General features: G+C 47.4%; 1 protein-coding gene across 2 annotated transcripts in view; it reads right to left on the minus strand.

Moving 5' to 3' along the window:
- ST8SIA2 (ST8 alpha-N-acetyl-neuraminide alpha-2,8-sialyltransferase 2) overlaps positions 1–22049 on the minus strand; it is a 75908-nt gene that overhangs the window by 23330 nt on the left and 30529 nt on the right. Inside the window, exons 2-5 of one of the 2 annotated variants that reach the window (XM_055277133.2) lie at positions 15952–16014; positions 11380–11508; positions 6864–7121; positions 540–833 (exon numbers count right to left, since the gene is read on the minus strand). In XM_055277133.2, coding sequence (XP_055133108.1) covers positions 540–833; positions 6864–7121; positions 11380–11508; positions 15952–16014 — 744 coding nt within the window. The remainder of the gene's footprint in view (positions 1–539; positions 834–6863; positions 7122–11379; positions 11509–15951; positions 16015–22049) is intronic. The other variant, XM_055277134.2, reaches the window with a different exon arrangement.

The following is a 22049-nucleotide window of genomic DNA, read 5'->3' on the forward strand; positions in this document are numbered from 1 at the left end:
TTGATGATAACATCAAGTGTTTCTACCGAAATTTTACTAGGCATTTCACATACATTATCTCATTTAGTCTTCACGTCCTCCAATGTTACCATTCCCACTCATATTTAACTGAAGAGGCAACTAAAGTTTAAAGAGATTAAGGTGAATTACTTGAAGTCAGGTGCATCTGACTCTGATTTTCTTGAAAATCACACACCTGGGATGGTATGTGACTTGCCAGCCGCCATCTCTCCTCCCATGTTCATGGCAGCTGTTCCCACTGAGCATCGAGACAGCCCCACCCCCAGGATCATTCTCAACTCAGCTCTCTAGGCAGGCACTACCGATCGGTCGAAATTGGCATGCCAGATGAAACCCACTTGCCAAACTCCCTCATCTCTCAAGGAATGGAGGCTCAGAAAGGCCAGGTGACTTGCTGAGGCCATCCAGCAAGTGAGTGGTGGAGGTGGGATGGAAATGCACCTGGGAAAGGGATACTGCCTACCAAGAATCTCCCACACTTAGTGACGGTCCTACTGGCCTGTAGGGAGGCCGCTCACCCGCGAACGGCGTGCAGCAGGCGCAGTGAGGGGTATGCAGTGCGCACGTTGACGTGGTGCTTCAGGATAAGCTCGTTGACCCACTCAACACGCTCCTTGCCGCCCCGGGCCATGAAGGCAGGAATCCACAGGATGCTGCCATTGAGGCTGTGCAGCCGTTGCAGCAGCTTCTCCCGCCACGTGGCGTTGACCAAGTCCTCAAAGGCCCGCTGGATGACCGAGGGGTTCATGGTTACCAGGTCTGTCTTGAGCCCCACATCCCGGGCGTACTCCTGTACTGGGGCCAGGTTGCACCTGCCGGAGAAAAAGTCAACATGATCTTTTTGGGAAAGCTGAGACCCCTTCTTCTATTTAACTCGATCCCATCCTTTGCCTCTCCTTGCTTCTTTCTCATTCCCAAACAAAGACCCAGGGCATCTCTCCACACTCACAGGTCCCTCCCATCATCCTTTCTCCTCCTTTTTCTGCCACAAACATTTACTGAGCTCATACTGTATGCCTAGAACTTTACTAGACCCTGTGGATGTAAATGCCTGTCTTCTGGAGTTCTGGATCTAGGAGAGAAGGAAAGAAGCAAGTAAGCCCGTCCTCAGCCCACAAGATGATGATGCTGTTGCCAAGAGTGACCTGGCCCATTGGCTGACAGAGTGAGGGATCTGAAGGCAGACTCCCAGGCTCTAAACTCGCTTTGACACTTTCTACCTGTGTGATTCCGGGAAACTTACTCAACCTCTCTGTGCTTCCTGAGACCTTCCATTACTTTAGCTATGATAGAGATCACAACAGCATCCCTCCCAAGGATTTAAAGAATTGCTACATGCCCAGTACTTAGAACACTACTGGATATAATAAGAGCTTGATAAATGCTAACTGTTGTCATCATTCTTATGGGAAGGAGGAGTGTCAGGTGGACTTCCCTGAGGTGGTGACCACTAAGCAGAAGTCTATTAATGGACAAGGTACATGAAAAGAGTGCTTCTCCAGCTTGCCAAGTCAGAAGAATCACCCCAGGCACTCGTTAAAAATATAGATACCCCGGTTCCTCGCCTGGACATTCTGATTCAGCAGGTGAGCCTAAGCATTGATACCTATTTTTCACAAGCGCTTCCTCTTCAGGTAGTGTTATAGCCAAGCAGTTTAGGAATACCATGCTATAGCACTGTAGGCACAAGAAAGGTATCCAAGGGCAGAGAGGTGGGAAACAGCATGGGTGTTTAGGGAAAGGCAAGTGAATTGGTCTGACTGGAGCATATTGTGTGGAGGGGATGGGCTTGGGGAGGCAAGCAGAGTGAGATATCAAAGGACCTGTGTACCAGGGACTTGGTACTGAGGGCAATAGGGAGCCACTGAGGGTTCTGGAGCAGGAGAGTGACAGGGATGGTTTAGAATTTTTGGCCACAATTAGAAAGCAATGAGATGAAGTTGCAGTATGGATTGGAGGGGATGGAGTTGGGTACTGGAGGCCAAACTAAGAGGCCGCTGCAAACTCATGCTGACAAGTCAGGCTGCCTGGGTGAGCAGCCTCTGCTATATAACCTGACGACTTCCTTGTGGGAGACCCAGCCTGGGTGTGCACACCTGGGTTTCCTGCCTGTGCCTGGGACTGGGATGGCAGCAGAGGGCACTGCAGGGGAGGTCTGGCTGCTGTCTGGCACAGAGGATTTAATGGTGGAAAAGCCCTTTGACCAGTGAAAATAAGTCTGAGAAATCCAGTTAAGAGTGTCAAAATAGAGGCTGGAGACATGAAGACAAGGCATCGCAGGTCATCATCAAATGAAGAAATCCAGGAACGCACCCTTTATTCTCCCTTTAAGCAAGGACTTTCCTTTTTCAACAACTGGGGAGAAAAAGTGGGTTAATCAGAAAGAAAACTAATATTTTTTGAGCCCCTGGTGTGTGCCAGGCACTGACTGGTCCTTTAACATAGGTCAGCTCATTTCATTGTGACCCAGTTTTAATCACCCTCCTGTTACAAAGGAGGAAATGGAGGCCCAGTGTGTGAGAATCAACTTGCTCAAAGGCCCAGAGCTAGACAGGGAACCACCAGGAGTCAAGATCAGGTATATTCGACTCAAAGAGCCTGTTTGTGATTTCAGACTGAACCCCCTAAAATATCCCCTCTTCCCATCCCTGCCCCTAGGCCTTGGTATCTTTGACTGTGGCTAAACACTGCAAGGGGATAGGACTACCCTGGGTCAATTCACCTTCAGGAGCCCTCGCCACAGGCCTCAGAGACTGAGGTGTCACTGCAGCACATCAGCCAGTGCGGGGCTGCCCGGGTCTCAGTTACTCCTATTGCCTTGAAACCCGGCTGAGCCAGGCTTCCAAGGCCTTCCTGAGGGTCTGAGGCCAATTCTAGGCCAAGCTCCGGGTCCTGAGAGCAGGGCCAAATGGACTCCATGCAGTTCAGAAGGACTGGGACCAACCATGGGGCAGGAGGGGCTGTGAGAGAGGCAAGGAGCGTGAAGGGGATGTGGCACCTGACCCTGGAGGCTCCTGAGGTGGCCCAGAAGGGTGAAGCAGGAAATATACTCCCAGCTACAATGTTGACCAGTCCGGGATGCCACCTCCTGGAAGATGCTGTGGGTAATGGGAATAGGGGCTGTGAGCTCCTTGCAGGCAGGCCCCAGCCCTCACTCAGTATAGGACTCGGCTCATAGTAAGGGCTCCATGCCTTACCTGCAGAGGCACAAGAAGAGGGAGGCAGGGATAGGCTGTGAAGTCCAAGCTTTCCCAATGACTGTGCCTCAGTGAGGATGCTGGGTTGGGGGAGCTCAGCCCTAAGTGGACTGTCTAGATGTCTTCCTGCCCCACCAGATGTGAATTGCTTCATTTAGGTGAGAAGGAGGCATTAGGAAGGGGTTCAATCTGATCTAGGCTCTCTTTTGTCCAACAGTAGGCCAGGCCTCCCAAAGTGACTTCTGGATGGGCTTGGCTCCAGGCAGGAGAGGAGTCATTCCCTTCCAGAAACCACCACACCCACAGGTACACATTGAAGGTACTCTGCAGGGTGAGAGAGGCAGCTTGGGCAGGCTCTGGAGGCCAACTACCCGGTCCACTGCCTGGCTCCAGCCCTCACTAGCTGTGTGGCATTTGTCTCTCTCTGCCTCAATTTCCTCACTGCAAAGCCAGGATAAAAACAGAGTACTCCATACAGAATAGTTGTGAGAATTAAGTAAGTTAATAAACATGAAGTACATGGAATGGCACCTGGTACATTCTAAGTGGCCAAAAAATGGTAAGAGATAACAGTGATGATGATGTGGTTTATCCATGGAAGGGCATTTGTTCATCAGATTCTCCCTATGGAAGAAGTGCGCGTGTGTGTTTGTGTGTGTGCATGCACAATGAAGTTCTGATCCCCAAACATCTGGGAACTTGTACCCTGCACACACGATCCCAGATAGACACAGTGTCCTCAGCCTGGCATTGCAGGATCATGGGGCTCTCCTGGGACCAGCCCCTCATCCATTCCCAGCAGCACTTTGTGCAGCTGAGGCTTGCTCGAGCAGTGCCCTGCTGGATCCATCCATGCATCTGCCTTCTTGCTTCCACACCTCTCTTCATGCTGTTTCCTCCTCCTCACCACTTTCACTGGTCAAAGGCAAGCCACACTCCAATGCCACTTCTGCCGGAAGCCTGCCTTGAACTCCCTAGGAGGCATTAGGTTTTGCAGGATTGTTGCATTTTGCATGCCACGTGTCCCACCAGGACCTACAAGCCTGTGTTCCCCACACAGAGTTTTCTGAGAGGGGGTGAGGTCTTGCGTGTCTTTGTGTTTCTCCCACAGAGGAGGCAGGGTGAATGGATTGAAGACTTGGATTGGCAGAGACAGAAACCTCTATCAGGAGCTTCACAGCGTCTGCCATTCTAGCAAAGCCACGTGGAGGCCCTCCTCTGGCCTGGCACAGCCTTGTACTGGAGGCCCAGAGATGGACACAGCCACTCTGCTCTGGAGGAGCCCCACCACCTGGGGGTGAGGTGGGTGGAGTGGAGACAGAGTCCATGGGGAATTAACACTTAGTGTCCCTGTTGTGTGGGAGACACCATCCCAGGCATATTCACATATGCCGTCTCATTTAATGCCTGCAACATCATGCTCTGTTTGCTGTTAGTGTGGGGCTTTGGCCTGTAGCATATTTCCAAGTGCAGGGCATGGAATAAACTCCTAGATGGGAAGAACCCAAAGGAATAGTCCCAGCGGGGTGGAGGAGCTAGTGCCACTGCTGGGTACCGTATCCCTGATGTCAAACGTTAAGTCTGTACACAGTGGGGCTGCATAATCTTGTCCTAAAACACCCTTCAGGTTCACCCCAGAGACATGTGGGAGTTTCAGAGCCATGGACGTAGGCCTAAGGGACAAAGAACAACTGCACTTTTTGGAGTAGCTTGCTCCTTGGCATTTTTGGTCCATATTTTCCAAGTATGTGTGGATGGGTGTGGACATGACTCCCAGGAGTGAGGGAGAGCACGCTCTGGCTGCGCCTCTCCGCGTGCAGTCACACACCAGCAGTGGCGTCCCCTGGGGTGCTTGTTAGAAATGCTGAGTTGCCGGCCCCACCCTAGACCCCAAAACGCTGCGGGTCAATAGGCCCAGGTGACTCCTGTGCACGGTAAAGTCTGAGAAGCCCTGGACTAGAGAACAGACTGTATTCATAATGAAAGAAGCTCAAGGCCAGCCAGTCCACCCAGCCCGTTTTATAGATGATAAGACTGAGGCCCAGAAAGGCAGAGAGATACACTCCAAGTCCTGTGACAAATGGGTAGCAGAGCCAAGGCACAGCTTTGGACTGCGCACTGCTGACTATGTGAAAGGGTCCCAAAAGGAAACTGTGGCCAAAATCTGCCTCTAAAAATTCCTGGGTGAGGACTTCATGGGGTGTGTAAAACTCACTGTGGGGACTCGATGACTTGTGACAATGGAAGAGGCATGGCTTACATGTGTGGCATTAGGTCAGAAAGCCACCCCACCCCCACCCCCCGATACTGCTGGGCACTCCTGGAGAGGATCCGACCCCCTGGGAGGAGGCCTTGGCCCCCACACACTCACCTTTAACACCCACCCGTCACTCCTTCTCCAGCTTCCAATCAGACAGACCTGCCACACTTCCTTCTTCCTTTCCCCTCCCCTCACCCTCCCTCCACCAGTCTTTAGACTAAAGGGCTTTGAAAAACAGGGACCGAGCCGTTGGATGTGCCAGGCCCAGAAAGACCTGGCAGAGGATGACAAAACTCTGGCTGCCAGGCTGCGGTAGCATTTCAATCCCAGAGGATGCAAGAGTAAAGACACGGTTTCTTCCCATGTCCCAAGGTTTAGGGAACTCTACAGTAGGGCGGCTTCCCAAAGCCCCAGGACAAGGCTGTCTTTGCCTCGAGTTGGTCCCCACAGAAATATGAGAACGTTTGCAGTTCTGCCAGGGCTGGGGAGCCGGCTGGAATGAAACTCGAGGCTCTGCATGCCCTAATTTTGACCAGGAGACAGCAAAGCCTTGTTTCCATGACTGTAGTGGGTTGGGGGTCAGGTGTCAGGGCCATGGGCAACCTTGTGTGCAAATGTCCCAGGCAACTGGAAAATGAGAGCTGATATTTTAGAGAAAATTATAGTCAGGTACAAAATTCAAGTTTCTCTGTTACTCCCGCACTTCCCAGATTTTGAGAACAGGGTAATAAAGTCACTAGTAGGGCACCCCCTTCCAAGATACTTACAAGAGTTTTGCAAACTTGAACCAACAACTGGCCAGCCCAGGAGATTTTCTTACCAACCTTTTGTACCAGGCTGTACCTCAGGGGATCAGCAAACTTTTTCTATAAAGGGCCAGATAATGACATTTTTGGCTTTGCAGGTGACATGATCTCTCTGTTGTGACTCTTCAATTTCACCCAATGACTTAACCGTGCCCAGTGACTCCACTCTCCTTGTAGTGAGACAGCAGCCATCAATGATATGAAAATGGGTGGCATGGCTGTGTTCCAACCAAACTTTATTTACAAAAGTAGGCTGCAGGCCAGCATCTGCCCACCTCTGCTGTGGATCAGTGATTCTCAACCTTGGCTGTAAATCAGAATGACCTGCACTCCCTGGGTTGCCCGCACCCCTGCCACGCCTCTCTTCCCCTCTCCTCCATTGATTTAATTGGTTTGAGGTGCATTTGGGACATTGGAGGCAAAGCTCCCCAAGTGATTCTGATGAGCAGTCATGGTTGAGAGCAGGGGCTAACTCCGCCAAGGCCTCTTGTTTCAATCTCTTGGGACAGCTGGCAATGCTCCACTGAAACACAGCCTGCCCGCCGCTCTGGCCCCAGAGTGCCTGCTGGGGCGTATTACCTGATGACAAAGCTGTGGGCGTCAATCTCCTGCCCACAGCCGCTGTTCAGCAAGACCCCCGAGTTGCCCACGATGGCACAAGTCCCAAAGTGCTTGTTCTTCAGTGGCGAAGTCCTGGGGAGGAGCTCGTAGAGGTTCTGAGACACATTCATGGTGCTGTCTCGATCGAAGATGTAATGAATAATATCTCCAGGCTTCAGGGTTCCCTTTAGGACAGAAATGTCCTTTTCAGCATCCAAGAACTTTAAAATTTGCTTCCTGTGAAAACCAAACATGCGTGAGGAAAGTCTCCAGGGTGCCAGCTGCCTTTTGCCAGCCCAGCTTTTCCTATCCAGTGTCGCCCTGCAGGGTGGCTGCGGCCCAGCAAACACGCAGAGTATGCTGAGAGTTCAGATGCCCTCGAGAACAGGTTCCAGGCAGGGATGGCCAGAAGTGGCCCAGAAGCAACTATGGTGGTGGCCAATATGGGGGTTGCCAGGGTTACACCCTCTTCCTTTGCTAGGTGAAAACTGCCCTGGGAAATCACTCCATTAGGGCTGGAGGTGAGCTCCTCACAGCGGGCCCCAGAAGGAAGGGTGGCCCACCACCCCAGTTTCCCCCAGGACTGCCTGGCTCAGGCACTGAAAGTCCCAAGTCCCTGAAAGCCCCACAGTCTGGGGCACGCCCAGACATTTAGTGAGCTTGCATTACCCTCACTCTCTTAAGGGGATTTAGGGCCATTCTCTAGGTATAAAATCTCAGTTTCTCTGTTACTCCCATGCTTCCTAGATTTTGAAAAAAGGATAAGAAAGTTGTCTAGGAGCAGAAAGCCAGATGACAGGCACCTCTCACTCCTTCCTGGCCCATTTTCTTCCACAGAAGGTTTCTCTGGGCACATTGCAAAGGGGCTTTCTGGGGGGATGGATACCGTGACGTGTATGCACACTTTCCGCCTTTGAGACACTGAGAGGATGGTCTGCCATCCTGCAAGCTGGAGCACGTCCCGTTGCTGCCCCCCTCTAGTTGCTCTCTAGTGTTTATGTGGGGATTGTAAACACGGACCCCTCCCAGGTCCCACAGAGAAGGGCTCCTTTGTGCTGTTTCAGAACGAAGGACAGCTCTCTAGGCTCTAGGGTAGCTTTGATTTAGAGAAAGTTCTCGAATTGAGTCATCTAGCAAAGCACAAAGAAAGGATGGAGTGGGGTCAGGAAAGGGATGGGTGCCCTATTGGCCTTGCCAGAAAAGCTTTACCTGAAACACACAGCCTTCTGCCAAGGAGCCTGAAAATCCTAGCTGGGAGTTTTACTTAAAGAACCGTTGGCCGGGCGCGGTGGCTCACGCTTGTAATCCCAGCACTTTGGGAGGCCGAGGCGGGCGGATCACGAGGTCAGGAGATCGAGACCACGGTGAAACCCCGTCTCTACTAAAAATACAAAAAAATTAGCCGGGGGTGGTGGTGGGCACCTGTAGTCCCAGCTACTCGGAGAGGCTGAGGCAGGAGAATGGCGTGAACCCAGGAGGTGGAGCTTGCAGTGAGCCGAGATTGCGCCACTGCACTCCAGCCTGGGCGACAGAGCAAGACTCCGTCTCAAAAAAAAAAAACAAAACAAAAAAAAACAAAAAACTGTTTAAATTACCCGAGATTTTAAGAAATGATTCCAGTCATAAAGAGAAAGAAATTGGGCACCTAGATAAGCTGAAATTAATTTCATATTCTGCTGCAAATTCCTATCTAGAACAGATACAAAGATGCTGTTCTTTGTTTTCAGAGTCCTGGAGGTGCAGAATTTTCATGCACTTTGCAAATGTTAGATGCTGCAGGATGGCTGTCCCATTTCGCAGATAGTAACACTGAGGCCTGAAAGCCTACTGGATCTGAGATGTTCACAACCTATGGTACGTTCCAGTAGGCTGCACATTCAGTCACTTGGGGAACCTTTAAGGTATTTCAAATTTCCAGGCTGACATGTGAGAAATCTTGATTCTGAGAGGGGCCCAGGTCTCAGCATTGCTCTCAAAAGCTCCCCAGGTGACTTTAATGTGTGTCCAGGTTCAAGAGCCTCCAGGGCAGCCAGGGGGCAGCTCGAACACTTGGTAAGCTCGATGCTTCTCATCCATTGTATTTCCTTATTAATGACCTGCCTCTCTTGCTATCATGTAGGGGAAACCACCCTTGTAGAATAATTCGTATCTGTTGATGGAAAACAGAGGCATTGTCTTTATTTACTGTGCTTTACCAAGGATTAGATGACTTGACAAACTAATATAGTTGGGAAATTGCTGAAACCTTTGCAATTACTTACCCCAAAGTATTTAAAAACAAAGAGAGCCCCTAGAAAGCCCATAAATAAACACCTCTGTGAGTGAATTAATTTCTAACTCATTATGAGAAATTACCATCAATTATTAAACATCATTCCAAATCACTTGCAGAATCTTTTATTATGAATAATCTTGGTGATTAATTGAAGCTGGAGGAAATTCTTTTTCCCTTTGGGTGAAGGTACATTGCTGCTGCTGAGGGGACTGTGTTTGCAGGGTCTTTATGAAGGACACACTCTCGTCTTCACAAGGGGTGGGGGAGCTATTTCTCTACCCAATGGTTGGAGAAAGGGACATTGGGGACCATGGGTAGCTCATACTGGCAGGAGGATTTCATTCATGGTGGTGTAGTGGGGAGAATGGCAAGCCCCTCTAAAATATATGTCCACCTCCTAACCCCTGGAACCTGTGACTGTGACCACATTTCAAAAGAGCATCTTTGCGGAAGTAATTAACTTAAGGATCTGGAGATTAGATCCTGGATTACCTGGGTGGGCCCTAAATACAATGACAGGTGTCCTTATGGGAGACAGAAGAGAAGACAGAAGCACAGAGAGGGCCACGTGAAGATGGAGGCGGGGGTTGGAGTTCTGCGGCCACCAGAGGCTTGAAGGGGCGAGAGGATGGGTTCTCCCTTGGAGCCTGGAATGGGGTGCTCAGAATTGTGGCATCCAGAGCGGTGCAAGAATAAATTTCTGTTGTTTTAGGCCGCCGCGTTGGTGGTAGTTTGTTAGAGCAGCCCTAGGGAACTAATGCAGTTGGGGTTGCTGACTCCATGGTGCCCCTGATCAAAGGGGGCAGCTGTTAGGGCTTCTTGAGGGGGATGGAGGGCCACCAGGAGGCCTCTGAAGAGGCGCTAAGGAGTGCAGGGTGGCAGAGAGTCAGCTACTTCAGATGGTTTCTCAGCTGCTGGGTCCCCAGAGCTCATGCCTTTCAATTCCCCAGCCCTGCACAGGCCCCAAAACTAAGCTTCCAGAACTAGGGTGCAGAGGCATTGCCATTTTGACAGTGAGCCTTGTGGAGGGGGCAACTCCCTGCTCTGTGTGGTGACATTGCTGACGGCTGCTCTCCTCTCTCCCCATGGTATCGCCTGGGATGGTCATCAAGGCATTCTCCATCTGGTCCTGGTGATCGTCCCAACCTTACCCCCCTATTCCTTGCCTCCTGCTTCCTGCTCCTGCAGCACTGTCCACAAGCACCAGATCACAGACTCTGTGCATGTGGGAAGCAGCTCGGTGAACTCCTAATTATCCTTCAAAACCCACTGCTCCTGGCCAGCCTTCCCTGGCCAGTCTTCCTCGTCCTCTTACAAAATGAATGACTCTCCGCTCAGTATGGCCTCTTTATTTCCGTCTATGTGTAAGATGCAGCACCACCTAATGTGTATTTCACACCACACTGTCTTGTCTTTGCTTATATTCGTGTCCCCACCTAGCATGTCTGATTCATGCTAGCACCCCCGGGACCCCAGCAAGATGCCTGGAACTGAATAGTTGGATTATACTTACAAATATTTGGTGGGTCAATCGTGGCTATATCTAAGCTAAGTGTCCAAAATGCTGAAGTTGTAATTCCTTCTCTACGGTTCCCCATTGCCACTACCCGATGATGCCTGCAGTGCTCTGAAAACATCACTCTGCACAGATCAGGACGAGGGCTGCTCTCTGGCTAAACAGACCTCTGCTTTCTGGTCGGGTGTCATGTCAGTTCCTGGGTTCTCTGGATGCCCCTATAGCTCTAGGTTTTCATTTTCATGTTATTGGGAGGAGCAGCCTACAGAAGCTGCAAGGGCTGAGCGGGGGGAGCAGCTCTCCAAGCACAAACTGGAGGACTGTCACTGAAAGGGGATGTGAATCCCAGGCAGGCACTGACAAGTAAGGACCCTTTATGCCTGGGAAAAAGCAGCCACCTGTGGCCTCCACTGCCCAGGCTCCCTCTGCTGCCGACCCGAGACTCAAGGTTTGCTGCTTCTGAGCCCAGAACCTCAGCGGGTGTTCCTGCCACCGCCTGGCCCCAGTTGCCACATACACAGGCTGGGCCGCTAGGCTTGTCTCGGGTTTTTATTTCCGATTGATCACTTACAGATGAAACCTGCCTCAGCGGGAGGTAAACATTTTATTTCTGTCCTAACTTCTTTAGATGATGAAGAGCGGCAATTTGCCCGTGTATGCTGAAGACCAAGTCTACCTCTTGTCCTGTAGGTAATTACCAGTACCTGATCCTCAGAGAGAGCGTCTGGTTATGTCTCCATTTGGACGAGGCTGGCTGGATGTTGTGCTTGATGCTTTCATTACTTCTGTCAACAACAGCTGGTGATGAGGAGCCGTTTATTACAACTTCAGCTCTGGAAGGAAAAAAAAAAAGAGGGTAGACATGATGTGTTAGCAAGCCGATGACAAGTCTAATAGTTTTGTTTTTGTACGGGCTTGAATGTAAACTTCTTCAGAAGAGCAAAATTGCAGTTATTACCTGAGAAGAGAAGGAAGTCTATTTATCTTCCAGTAATGCACAAACTCTGTCCCTTAGGTATAACCTACGTACATTCTTGGAGACAGGAAGGAGGGTGAGAAACCTATTTTTCTTCCCCTGCCCCCGGTGATTTTTTTTTTTTTCCTGCTAAAACCTGGCAGTCACTGTCAGAAGAGTAATAATTCTTTTTTTTTTTTTTTTTTTTTTTTTTTTGAGACGGAGTCTCTCTCTGTCGCCCAGGCTGGAGTGCAGTGGCGCAATCTCGGCTCACTGCAAGCTCCGCCTCCCGGGTTCACGCCATTCTCCTGCCTCAGCCTCTCCGAGTAGCTGGGACTACAGACGCCTGCCACCACGCCCGGCTAATTTTTTTTGTATTTTTAGTAGAGACGGGGTTTCACCATGGTCTCGATCTCCTGACCGCGTGATCCGCCCGCCTCGGCGTCCCAAAGTGCTGGGATTACAAGCGTGAGCCACTGTGCCCGGCCCAGAAGAGTAACCGTTCTTATTCAAGCTATTGATAAGAAACTCTGCAAGGAGCAGGTATATGAGCAACAAAGTATCAAATGATGGGCTTACAAACTTAAAAGAGAAAACAAGAACTCATACCAGGACAATGTAATTGTAGCCTGTGGCTTCACCCTCCTCCCTGGCAGCCCCATCACTCTCTTGAGGGTAACTCTGAGACGCTCCTTGAAACATGGACCTTGTTACACAGTCATCTGTGCTGTGTCTGTCCCTCATAGGAGACTGCACACAAGGGATCTCCCGCATTCATTTTATATTCCCTAATGGTCTAACATAGCAGGTGCTCAGTAAATAAGTATTGTTGAATTTAGGTTGAAATTGATCCTGGGGGAGCCTCGAGTGGATGAAAGAACTGGCTGGCTTTATAATCCCTGGGTGGATCAAGATTCTGGGTAAACACCCCCTTTCCATCTGACTCAGGAACACCAGGTATTATAGGACTGGCTTGAATTCAGAGGCTTGAAATCTATGCTAGTAGGTTTCTATAAACTAGGTTACCATTCTATCTTTAAAGGCAGTGTAAGAGTTAGCCGCCTTGCTGCCGGATGCACACAGATATATGTGGGTCACATCCAAAGTTCTTTTTGTCTGTGCTGACAGCAGATTCTCCCAGTTAGAATAAGTGGATTTGTGATGACACATTCTGAAGCTTTAAAGAGTTCAAACCAAACATCTATGTCTTCTCCATTTATCTTGAAACAGCCAAGTTAAAAAAGATGAAATCCCGTTAGTGAGTTCTAAACCTGACGTTCCACTTTGACTTTTTTTTTTTTTTGAGACAGAGTCTCGCTCTGTCACCCAGGCTGGGGTGCAGTGGCGTGATCTCGGCTCACTGCAACCTCCACCACCCAGGCTCAAGCAATTCTCCTGCCTCAGCCTCCTGAGTAGCTGGGATTACAGGCGAACACCACCACACCCGGCTAATTTTTGTATTTTAGTAGAGATGGTGTTTCGCCCGTTGTCCAGGCTGGTCTTGAACTCCTGACCTCAGGAGATTTGCCTGCCTCGGCCTCCCAAAGTGCTGAGATTACAGGCTTGAGCCACTATGCCTGGTCCTACTTCGACTTTTGCAGGTAGAGAAGGAATTCGTTTAGGGGCGCATGTTGTCTCACACATTCCCTTCACGCACCCACCTCCATTCCTCAATATTTCTGACTCCTTCTGGCTGATATCACTTGTCTTGAATTCAAATATCTGTAACTTTGCAGAGGATACAGAATTGACAAGTTTTGAGTAAGGCAGAGGAACTCTTCCTAGCATGCAGGCTTAAGGGAGCTTCTGAGAGGGTACACAAGACCTAAGCCTTTGGAATTTTTACTGTTCTCATGCAAGACGCAGAGGGTACAGTGGAAAGATTTCATGAGCTGTGTGACTGTGGGTTGATCACTTTACCTCTCTGAGCCACAGATTGCCCATTTATAGAAACAAGGTGTAGAAGAGACAGATATCCATCTCATGAGGTTCTGGAATTTTCAAAGGAGCACCGATGTTTCTGGCATGCCCCACTGGCTGCCACCTCATGAGGCTCTAGCAGGAGGTTACATTGCTGCATCCTTTTGGTACCAACAACTTCTGTGCAGAACACAGGCAGGGGCACTGACCTCAGGGACACAGAATTAGCAGCTTCACCCAAGCTTCGTTGAAGCCTACCTCAGTTGGCACGCACGACAGAAATGCTTTAATGTTGGTGATGAGGAGTTATCGCACTAAGAGGCTAGCTGATGTGCTCATCAGAAATCAGTGACTGGGCTCTGGTGTCTCATGGCTCAAGGTGGGTTCAGTCTAGGGTGATGCTTCTCAGAGACTGGGGCACACTGGATGGCACCAGGCTCAGGAAAGAAGGAGCTGCAGAGGAATTCTACCGTGGTTGCTTGGAGAGGGGACCTGCTTGGAAACCTCCAGGAAAGGTTTCCAGACTTCTCCTGGACACAAGATGGCAAAGGTTGGAAAGGGAGAGAGATAAATGCTGGTGTGGAGGATGGTAAAATTCCATTTCTCTCTCCACTTTCCAGGGTGAATTTGGATGGCATCCTGCATAGCCCATCATGGTCTTAAGGGATTTTAACCCTGGCTCAGTTGCAGTCTACCTGGGGGACTTGGAAAAGTCACTTCAGATTTCCAGACTCTGCCTTCTTATCTGTAAAATAAAGGGGATGGATTAGATAACTCTAGGGTCTACCTCGGTTCACAGGTTTTACATGCTCTGTGCTGCACAAACATGTTGGATTGGTGAGTTGAGATATTCCTCTTCAATGAATGTGTCCTCCTGTTTCCAGTCCCCTCCCCCATTTCCAAAACGACACTAGAGGTACATTTCAGGCTTAAGTTGCTTCACCTCCCGACTCCTGAACTTCACTCCCAGTGACCTTCTTTTGATGTCACAGATATATCCACAGTGGTAGTAACAAGCATCAAATAAGTACCTTGAACATATCAGGTGCTGGGCTAGATAGATCCTTACATTTGGTGGCTCTAATCCTTAAACACTCCTCAAAGAAGACACCGCAGTATTATTCTAATTAAATGGGGAAGCCAAGGCTCAGAGGGGTAAAATCACTTGCCTAAGGCCCTGGCTAACAAACACTGGGGCGAAGCCAGGGCTGCCTGGCTCCCAGGACTGTTTTTTTTCCACTTCTCATACTTGATTCCTATGAGGCTGTGGCCCCTCAAGCTACCACGAGGACTTGGGCTTCAGGGGCAGGATCTTCTTTCTCCGAAACGGGGCATCATTTCATAATAGAACAGAGAGGGACTTAGGAGCACATGGCCTTCTTTCTTTCTGCCATATTCACATTTCACCTGGCATAACACAGGCTTCATTCACAGCTCCAAGGTGGCTAAGAAGTCATTAGAGAGCTAGAAGCAATGATGTGAGGGACAGAGGGAAGAGTTTCTTGAGTCAGTCATGTAGGGTCAGGGACAGATGTACTTCACAGGTCTCATACAGAAAAGAGATCTAAAAAAATATGGAAGGGCAAATAATAGACTATCCTCTGCATCATGTGGACCTCTTATTCCCACAATGACCAAAATAGGATATTTAGAAAGCAAAACAAGGCCCTGATTTTGAGTAGTAGCCTCTGTTTACATCATATAACTTGGCACTTCCTTCCACTGCTCCTTAAGCTCAGGCTTATAAGACTACAGGCTATAGCTATGGGGCACTTGTCATTGATGGAGAATGGGGACTCAGAAGCATGGTGCAGCCACAGCCAGGGGCAAGCCTGGGTTTGTGCGCTCTCCTGCATTAAGCTGTCCCCTGGCAATGACTGTTCTGCACCATTACATGAAGTAGAAACACTCTTTCAGAATTTGGAGCGTACATTCAATAATCAGGGTTAACATCACTGTGTTGACTCCCTAAATATTTTAAGAGGTCTCAGCAAAGTTCCCGAATGCTTTATTTTCCATCTTAACCTCCTGGCCAAGTCATTTATCACAATGAAATTGAGTGAAAATCCTGGTTCCCTTCAGGGTCTCCATTGCTCAGCAAACATGCAAGTTTGAGTAAGCTCATTGGTGTCCCAGGCATTACAAAGTGGGTGGGCTCTTTTCCAGAAAGTGACTCTTACCCATCTGCATTTTCCATCTCTGCGGCCTCTAGACCTTGGGCCATTTCATGTGATCTTCCATTGACAGCTCCCCCAAAAAGTGATTAGGGAAATGCAAAGCCAAAGTGAAACGAAACAGATCTATTTGCTAAGTAAGAAGGGCACCATCCAGCAAAGAAGAGAAGCAGATTAATAGCTGCCTTACAGCAAAAACAAATGAACACAAAATCTAATTTACAAACCTATTAGATTTGCTATGTAAGCTGTTCACAGCTGATCTGATTGTACCTCTGCCTCCCGAATTCCTGCAAGACAAAGGAAATGCATTATTTATAAACTCAGCTCATCTTTGCAAAGCCCTCTTCAATTGCCAGGAGATCCCACAGCCCACCTGGAAAACTAGAGGGTAGAAGAGACCTCATTCTGGACTCTGCAGAATGGGCAAAGTCCTGGCCCCAGACACAGCCCAAACATTTCATAGGGTGTGGACCTCCTGGATCCTCCCCTGACCCCCTCCCTACTTGAATATTGTTCCAATTAGTAAGTACCCAGGTTCTCACTTGAGACCCTCATTTAAGACAGCAAATAAACTCCCTGGGGATTAGTCTCCCCTGGTGAATCCCACAGGATAGCATAATTCAACATGACTCAGCATCTGCTCTAGCATGACTCAGCACCTGCTGGCTGTCTTCTCTTGCTTTCACTCACATGTAGTGCGCTGTTGTCCATTGCATTCTCTCCAACTTTGAGACACCCGAAATTCAACAGAGGCAGCAAGGTTAACTCAACAGTGCCTCCATTCAAATGTGATTGCAATTTGCTCTTTGGTGGCAAAAGAAATAGTATTAAGTGGTGTCACTCTGCTGGGAAGTGGGAAGGGTGTATGTGAGTCATGAGATCCCTTGTTTCTTCTTCTGTGGGATAGGCTTTTGAAGTAAAAGCACTCTAAGGCCCTTTCCAGTCCCTACTCTCTATTCGGTTCTGCCAAATCCCATTCTGTCTGGCCACATGGTTTCATCCCGCTTCACTGACACATTAGGTTGGGGGATGGATAAATACATGTGCCTCAAGTACCCCCGATTTTTTGCCCTGCATGTTTTAGAAAAGTTGTATATGAGATTCATTATTTTTATTAATTAAAAAATGATGGGTTATGCAGTTTGTGGAGGTAATGGGTGCTTTTCTCATTTTTTAAAGTTCCATTTAGCCTTTCAGTCAAGGTGTTGGCAGACTCCAAAGAAATAATTAAAATCACTGGGGAAGCTGTGTATTGAAAGGAATCTTGTCATTAAATGAGAACACTGCAGGGGGAGTTAGTGCCTATCCACACACTGGTTTTAAGTCTGGATTTTTGTATCCGATTTCCTTAGGATTCGCATACTTGTATATATCACATTGTGTGTGCACACACACGTGTGTGCATACTTATATGTACACGTCTTTTCCAGATAAATTGTCTTTTCAACATTATTTGGCAACAGGCTATATTTACCCATTTCATAGGCAGATAACTAGACAAAGAAAGGGTATTATCACCTACCCAGTGTCTCACTTTAGTTCTCCCTTAAGGTTCCAAATTTCATCATTACAAATCTAGTTCTCAATTACAAAGAGTAACATTGGGTCTTCTCATTTTAATTCTATGCCTAATATTTATTTTTGTCCCTCCCCGTTTCCCCTTGGAAATATCTCCTTAGGATAACAGCGTTCTTGTACTTCCACGTTGGGGTCTGGGAATGTCGGGTCAGCTCTGGTCTTGTAACCCACATTCACCTGGGTTGGGTCCCAAGGGCACTGCTGGATGTGCTATGGCCCGTGGGTCACTGTCTGCTCACATGCCCCTAGCTGGACCCTAGCCCTCAAAATCAGCCCTCCTTGGGGAGAGGGGAGACCTGCTAGGCCAGACATTAAGTCAAGCACAGTAATTCAATAAATGGTTTGGAATAGTTGGTTAACGATCTGGTGGTGAGTTGGGAGAAAAACAGTTGAGTGTTACCTTACTCTAGACAGAAAAAAAAATCACGGATTTAACAAATGTTTCCCAAACTTCAGTAATTTTCAGATCCCTATCAGTTTTTCATATTTATCAACTGCACACACTATTATCCACTTAAATTTTAAAACAGACCCATCTTTAAAAACTTATCCTTACCCTAAGCAATATCCTCTGTGAAATACAGGTTTGATGTCTTGATTACAAAGGTATTAAAAAAAAACCCTACACAACCATTAACACAAGAATATTTATCAATAGAACTCCTAAAATAATCTTACATTATCACGAGGAGTACCAGGACTACCTGCAACACCCTCTGAGAAAGACAGAATCAAATAGTTAATTTTTTTTTTTTTTTTTTTTTGAGACTGAGTCTCCCTTTGTTGCCCAGGCTGGAGTGCAGTGGCGTGATCTTGCATCACTGCAACCTCCGCCTCCCGGGTTCAAGTGATTCTCGTGCCTCAGCCTCCAAATAGCTGGGATTACAGGCACCCGCCACTACGCCCAGGTAATTTTTGTATTTTTAGTAGAGACAGGGTTTTGCCATGTTGGCCAGGCTGATCTCAAACTCTTGGCTTCAGGTGATCTGCCCAAGTTGGCCTCCCAAAGTTCTGGGATTACAGGTGGGAGCTACTGCACCCGGCCAGCCCGGTCAAAACAGTTGAATATTTAAAGAAGGAAACCCACAAGAAACTGGTAAGAACAGGGAAGAGGATATTCATCAAATCTTTGATGAGGGCTGAGGAGTGTATGGGAGGGACTTTTTAAATTTAGAAGAAAAAGAAGAAATTACCAAAAAAAAAAAAAGTCGACAGATTTAACTTTATAAAAATTCAAAATTTGGCTTGTACTAAAAGCAAACCTCAACAAACCCAAACCCAGTTTCTTTCACGAAATCTAAGATGGCTCTGGATGAGGATAGCAATATATCTAAGTTATTTTTTTCTTATTCATTCAACAAAAATATTTTGAGTAATATTATATTTCAGGCTTTGGCCAAGCTAGATATATATAGTCCCCATGCTTGCGGAGTATAGCTTAGGAGACAGTGGGGATGCATTCATCTTTTCTTTTTTTTTTTTTTTTTTTGCCAAGTGCCCAACCTCCCACCAGCTTTATTAAGACATAATAGACAAACAAATCGTGTATATATTACTATGTGTAACATGATGTTTTGATATCTGTATACATTGTGAAATAATTAAATGAAGCTAACTAACATACCCATACACTAACTAACATATCCTCATATACTTACTTTTTTTCTTTTTGAGATGGAGTCTCGCTCTGTCACCCAGGCTGGAGTGCAGTGGCCTGATCTCGGCTCACTACAACCTCCACCTCCTGGGTTCAAGCAATTCTCCTGCCTCAGCATCCCGAGTAGTTGGAGTTACAGGTGCCTGCCATCACACCCGGCTAATTTTTGTATTTTTAGTAGAGATGGGGTTTCACCATGTTGGCCAGGTTGGTCAACTCCTGACCTCCTGACCTCAGATGATCTGCCTGCCTTGGTTTCCCAAAGTGCTGGGATTATAAGTGTGAGCCATCGCGCCCGGCCCACACTTACCATTTTTTGTGTTAAGAACATATAAGATCTACTTTCTTAGCAATTTCAAGTACACAATACAGTATTATTAACTGTAGTTATGCTGTACAGACCTCTAGAACTTATTTCTTCTGTCTGAAACCTTGTACACTTTGCCCAATACCTCCCCTCCTCACAGCCCCACCCCCATTCCCCGAGAGCCAGGCTTAGAGGAGACTAAATGCCTTGAGATAGCTGGCTCCAGCCTTTCTCTTTTCCTGCTTCCAGCCAGGTCCTAGAGAACATTGAGTCTTGCTGATTTGGGATACTACAAATCCATGCACTTTTCCATGCCAGTTCTTACTCAAACTCAGGGGTTCTCACCCTCAGCACTCGATATTTTGGTGGAGATATTTCTTTGTTGGTGAACTCTTGTTTTCTGCCTGGTGCCTTTCAGAAGAGGAATCCCCCATACCTCACCCCCGGCCCCACCAGCCCGCCCATCCACATCACGTTTCCATGCAAACCCCCTAACCCAGCATCGGTGCCTCCCTTCCAAACCATCCCAATTTTCAATTCTCAGCTGCCATTTCCTTTTTTCCCAAAGCACTCAATTCTATTATAGCATTTGCCACCTTCTTCTCATATTTAATTACTTCATGGAATCACAGATGGGAGGCTTTACAGAAATCTTGTCATTTACACAATCCGAACTTCTCCTCATACAATCAAAGGGACCAAGGCCTGGGGATTTGTGTGCCAGGTTCAGCTTTCTCCTGCGGGCCACAATAAAGTGTAAGTCCTCGAGGGGGTGTGTTAACCATGTCTTTTATTTTCTGTATTCCAGTGCTTTGACATTTGGGGCTTTTCTGACCTTGGAGAAACTGCCCCTCCCAGGGTTAGCCGATTTCTAAAGACAGCAAACGACCCTCCTGGGAATGCTCCTGTCAAATTGCAATCTTGAATCCACACCCCTACTGTCTCATTTATTGGGGGCCAGTATTCCCCTGCCCTGTTGTAGGGCCAGGTATTCCCCTACCCTAATTACCCTAGGCTAGGTACCATGGAACTAGCGACAGCTCCTACCCTGCAGAGCCTGCTGAAATTAGTCAAACTAGCCAATCCTAAACGTGCTCTGGCCCCACCTTGCCCATTCTTTCCTGTGCAAACCATAAGAAAGGCTCTCACCAGTTTCCCCCTCCTCCTGCCTCCAGACCAACCCCAGTATCTTCTTGTGTAGAGCCCTGTGATGGGAGTATAACAAACTATCTTCTTCTTGGCAGTCATTGCTTCATCTGTTGGCCTTGACATACCTAAATAATAACAGAACCTATAGAAAAACAGAATAGAAGCCTGTCTTGTTCACTTTCTTAGCCTTGCACAGTGCTTTGCCCCATTGGGACTCAGTGAAGCAAATCAGGCTTCAAGAATTAAGTGGGGGCTTTTCTTCTAAAGTTGTCCCTGCAGTTTATGCGCCGTGTTCCTGCACATTATTTACACCGCTTCACCTCTCAGTTGTTCATAGGACAGGGGAGACCATCATTCAAAGAAACTGGGCTGTAGATGTTTGGCTCTAGAATAAATCACAGGAATTGATGAGGGATTTGTTTTTTCTAATTAGGTTTTGTGTCAAATGTTATTAAAATAAGCTTATATTCTTTGCGATGGGGAACTGCTGATACCTGCCTGGTTGATTGATAGAAGATGATCGGGTAAGAAACATTTGCTAAAGATAATTCACAGAGTGCTGAAATTGTAGAAACAGAGATGCTTAGATCATCCAAATCAGAAAATATATGGGGATACTCTTGGCACACTATAAAGAACTCTATAAAATAAGGTATAATACTAGTAATAACAACTGTCCATTTGACCCTGCTACAATATTCTCAACCATTGTAAGGGTAGAGGTTGACGACTTTAAAGGTCTACATTTTAGAATGTCAATTTTTACTTTGGGAGGCTGAGGTGGGTTGATCATGAGGTCAGGAGATTGAGACCATCCTGGCCAACATGGTGAAACCCCATCTGTACTAAAAATACAAAAATTAGCCAGGTGTGTTGGCGTGCACCTGTAGTCCCAGCTACTCAAGAGGCTGAGGCAGGAGAATCACTTGAACCCAGGAGGCAGAGGTTGCAGTGAGCCGAGATCGCCACTGCACTCCAGCCTGGGTGACAGAGCAAGACTCCATCTCAAAAAAAAAAAAAAAAAAAAAGAATGTCAAAATTGTTTTTACACTATGGACATTATATTCTCTCCTAGTAGAATGTACACAGTAAACTATGATAGTAAATAAAAATGGCATGTTAAAAAAATGTAAAACAAAATCACACCACACACAGCTGGATCTATTCTAGTGAAAAGCAAGTAGCAAAACCTGAAAACTGTATTTTTGCTTAGCCTCTTCATCCAAGCCCAATTGTTTATTTTTAATAATTTTTTAATTGAAAATTCATAACTGTGTATATTTATGGGGTACATCATGATGTTTTGATATATACACCAAGCCCAGTTATTTATAGGTAAGGTAAGGTTCAGTGTGCAGGAATCTCCTAGCTGTGTTAGAATTTCCCACGTTTACAGTTTCTCATGGGAGAGTCAGGCTCAGAATGAACTTTCAGGAGCTGACAATTTTAATTAAGAGTCTAGACCCAACTTAAACATTTTCTATGCATTCTTGAGAATAGAAAATGAAACTAAAGCACAATTCATGAATTTGCAGATGGTTCTTCCTTCACATTTTTGGTAGACTAATGAATGCTTTTTTTCAATTTGCACATTAAAACCACTGGGGTTTATGCCTGTTGACAGCCCAGGA

The sequence above is a fragment of the Symphalangus syndactylus genome, chromosome 5 (genome assembly GCF_028878055.3).
Source record: "Symphalangus syndactylus isolate Jambi chromosome 5, NHGRI_mSymSyn1-v2.1_pri, whole genome shotgun sequence".
In the NCBI taxonomy this organism is placed as follows: domain Eukaryota; kingdom Metazoa; phylum Chordata; class Mammalia; order Primates; family Hylobatidae; genus Symphalangus; species Symphalangus syndactylus.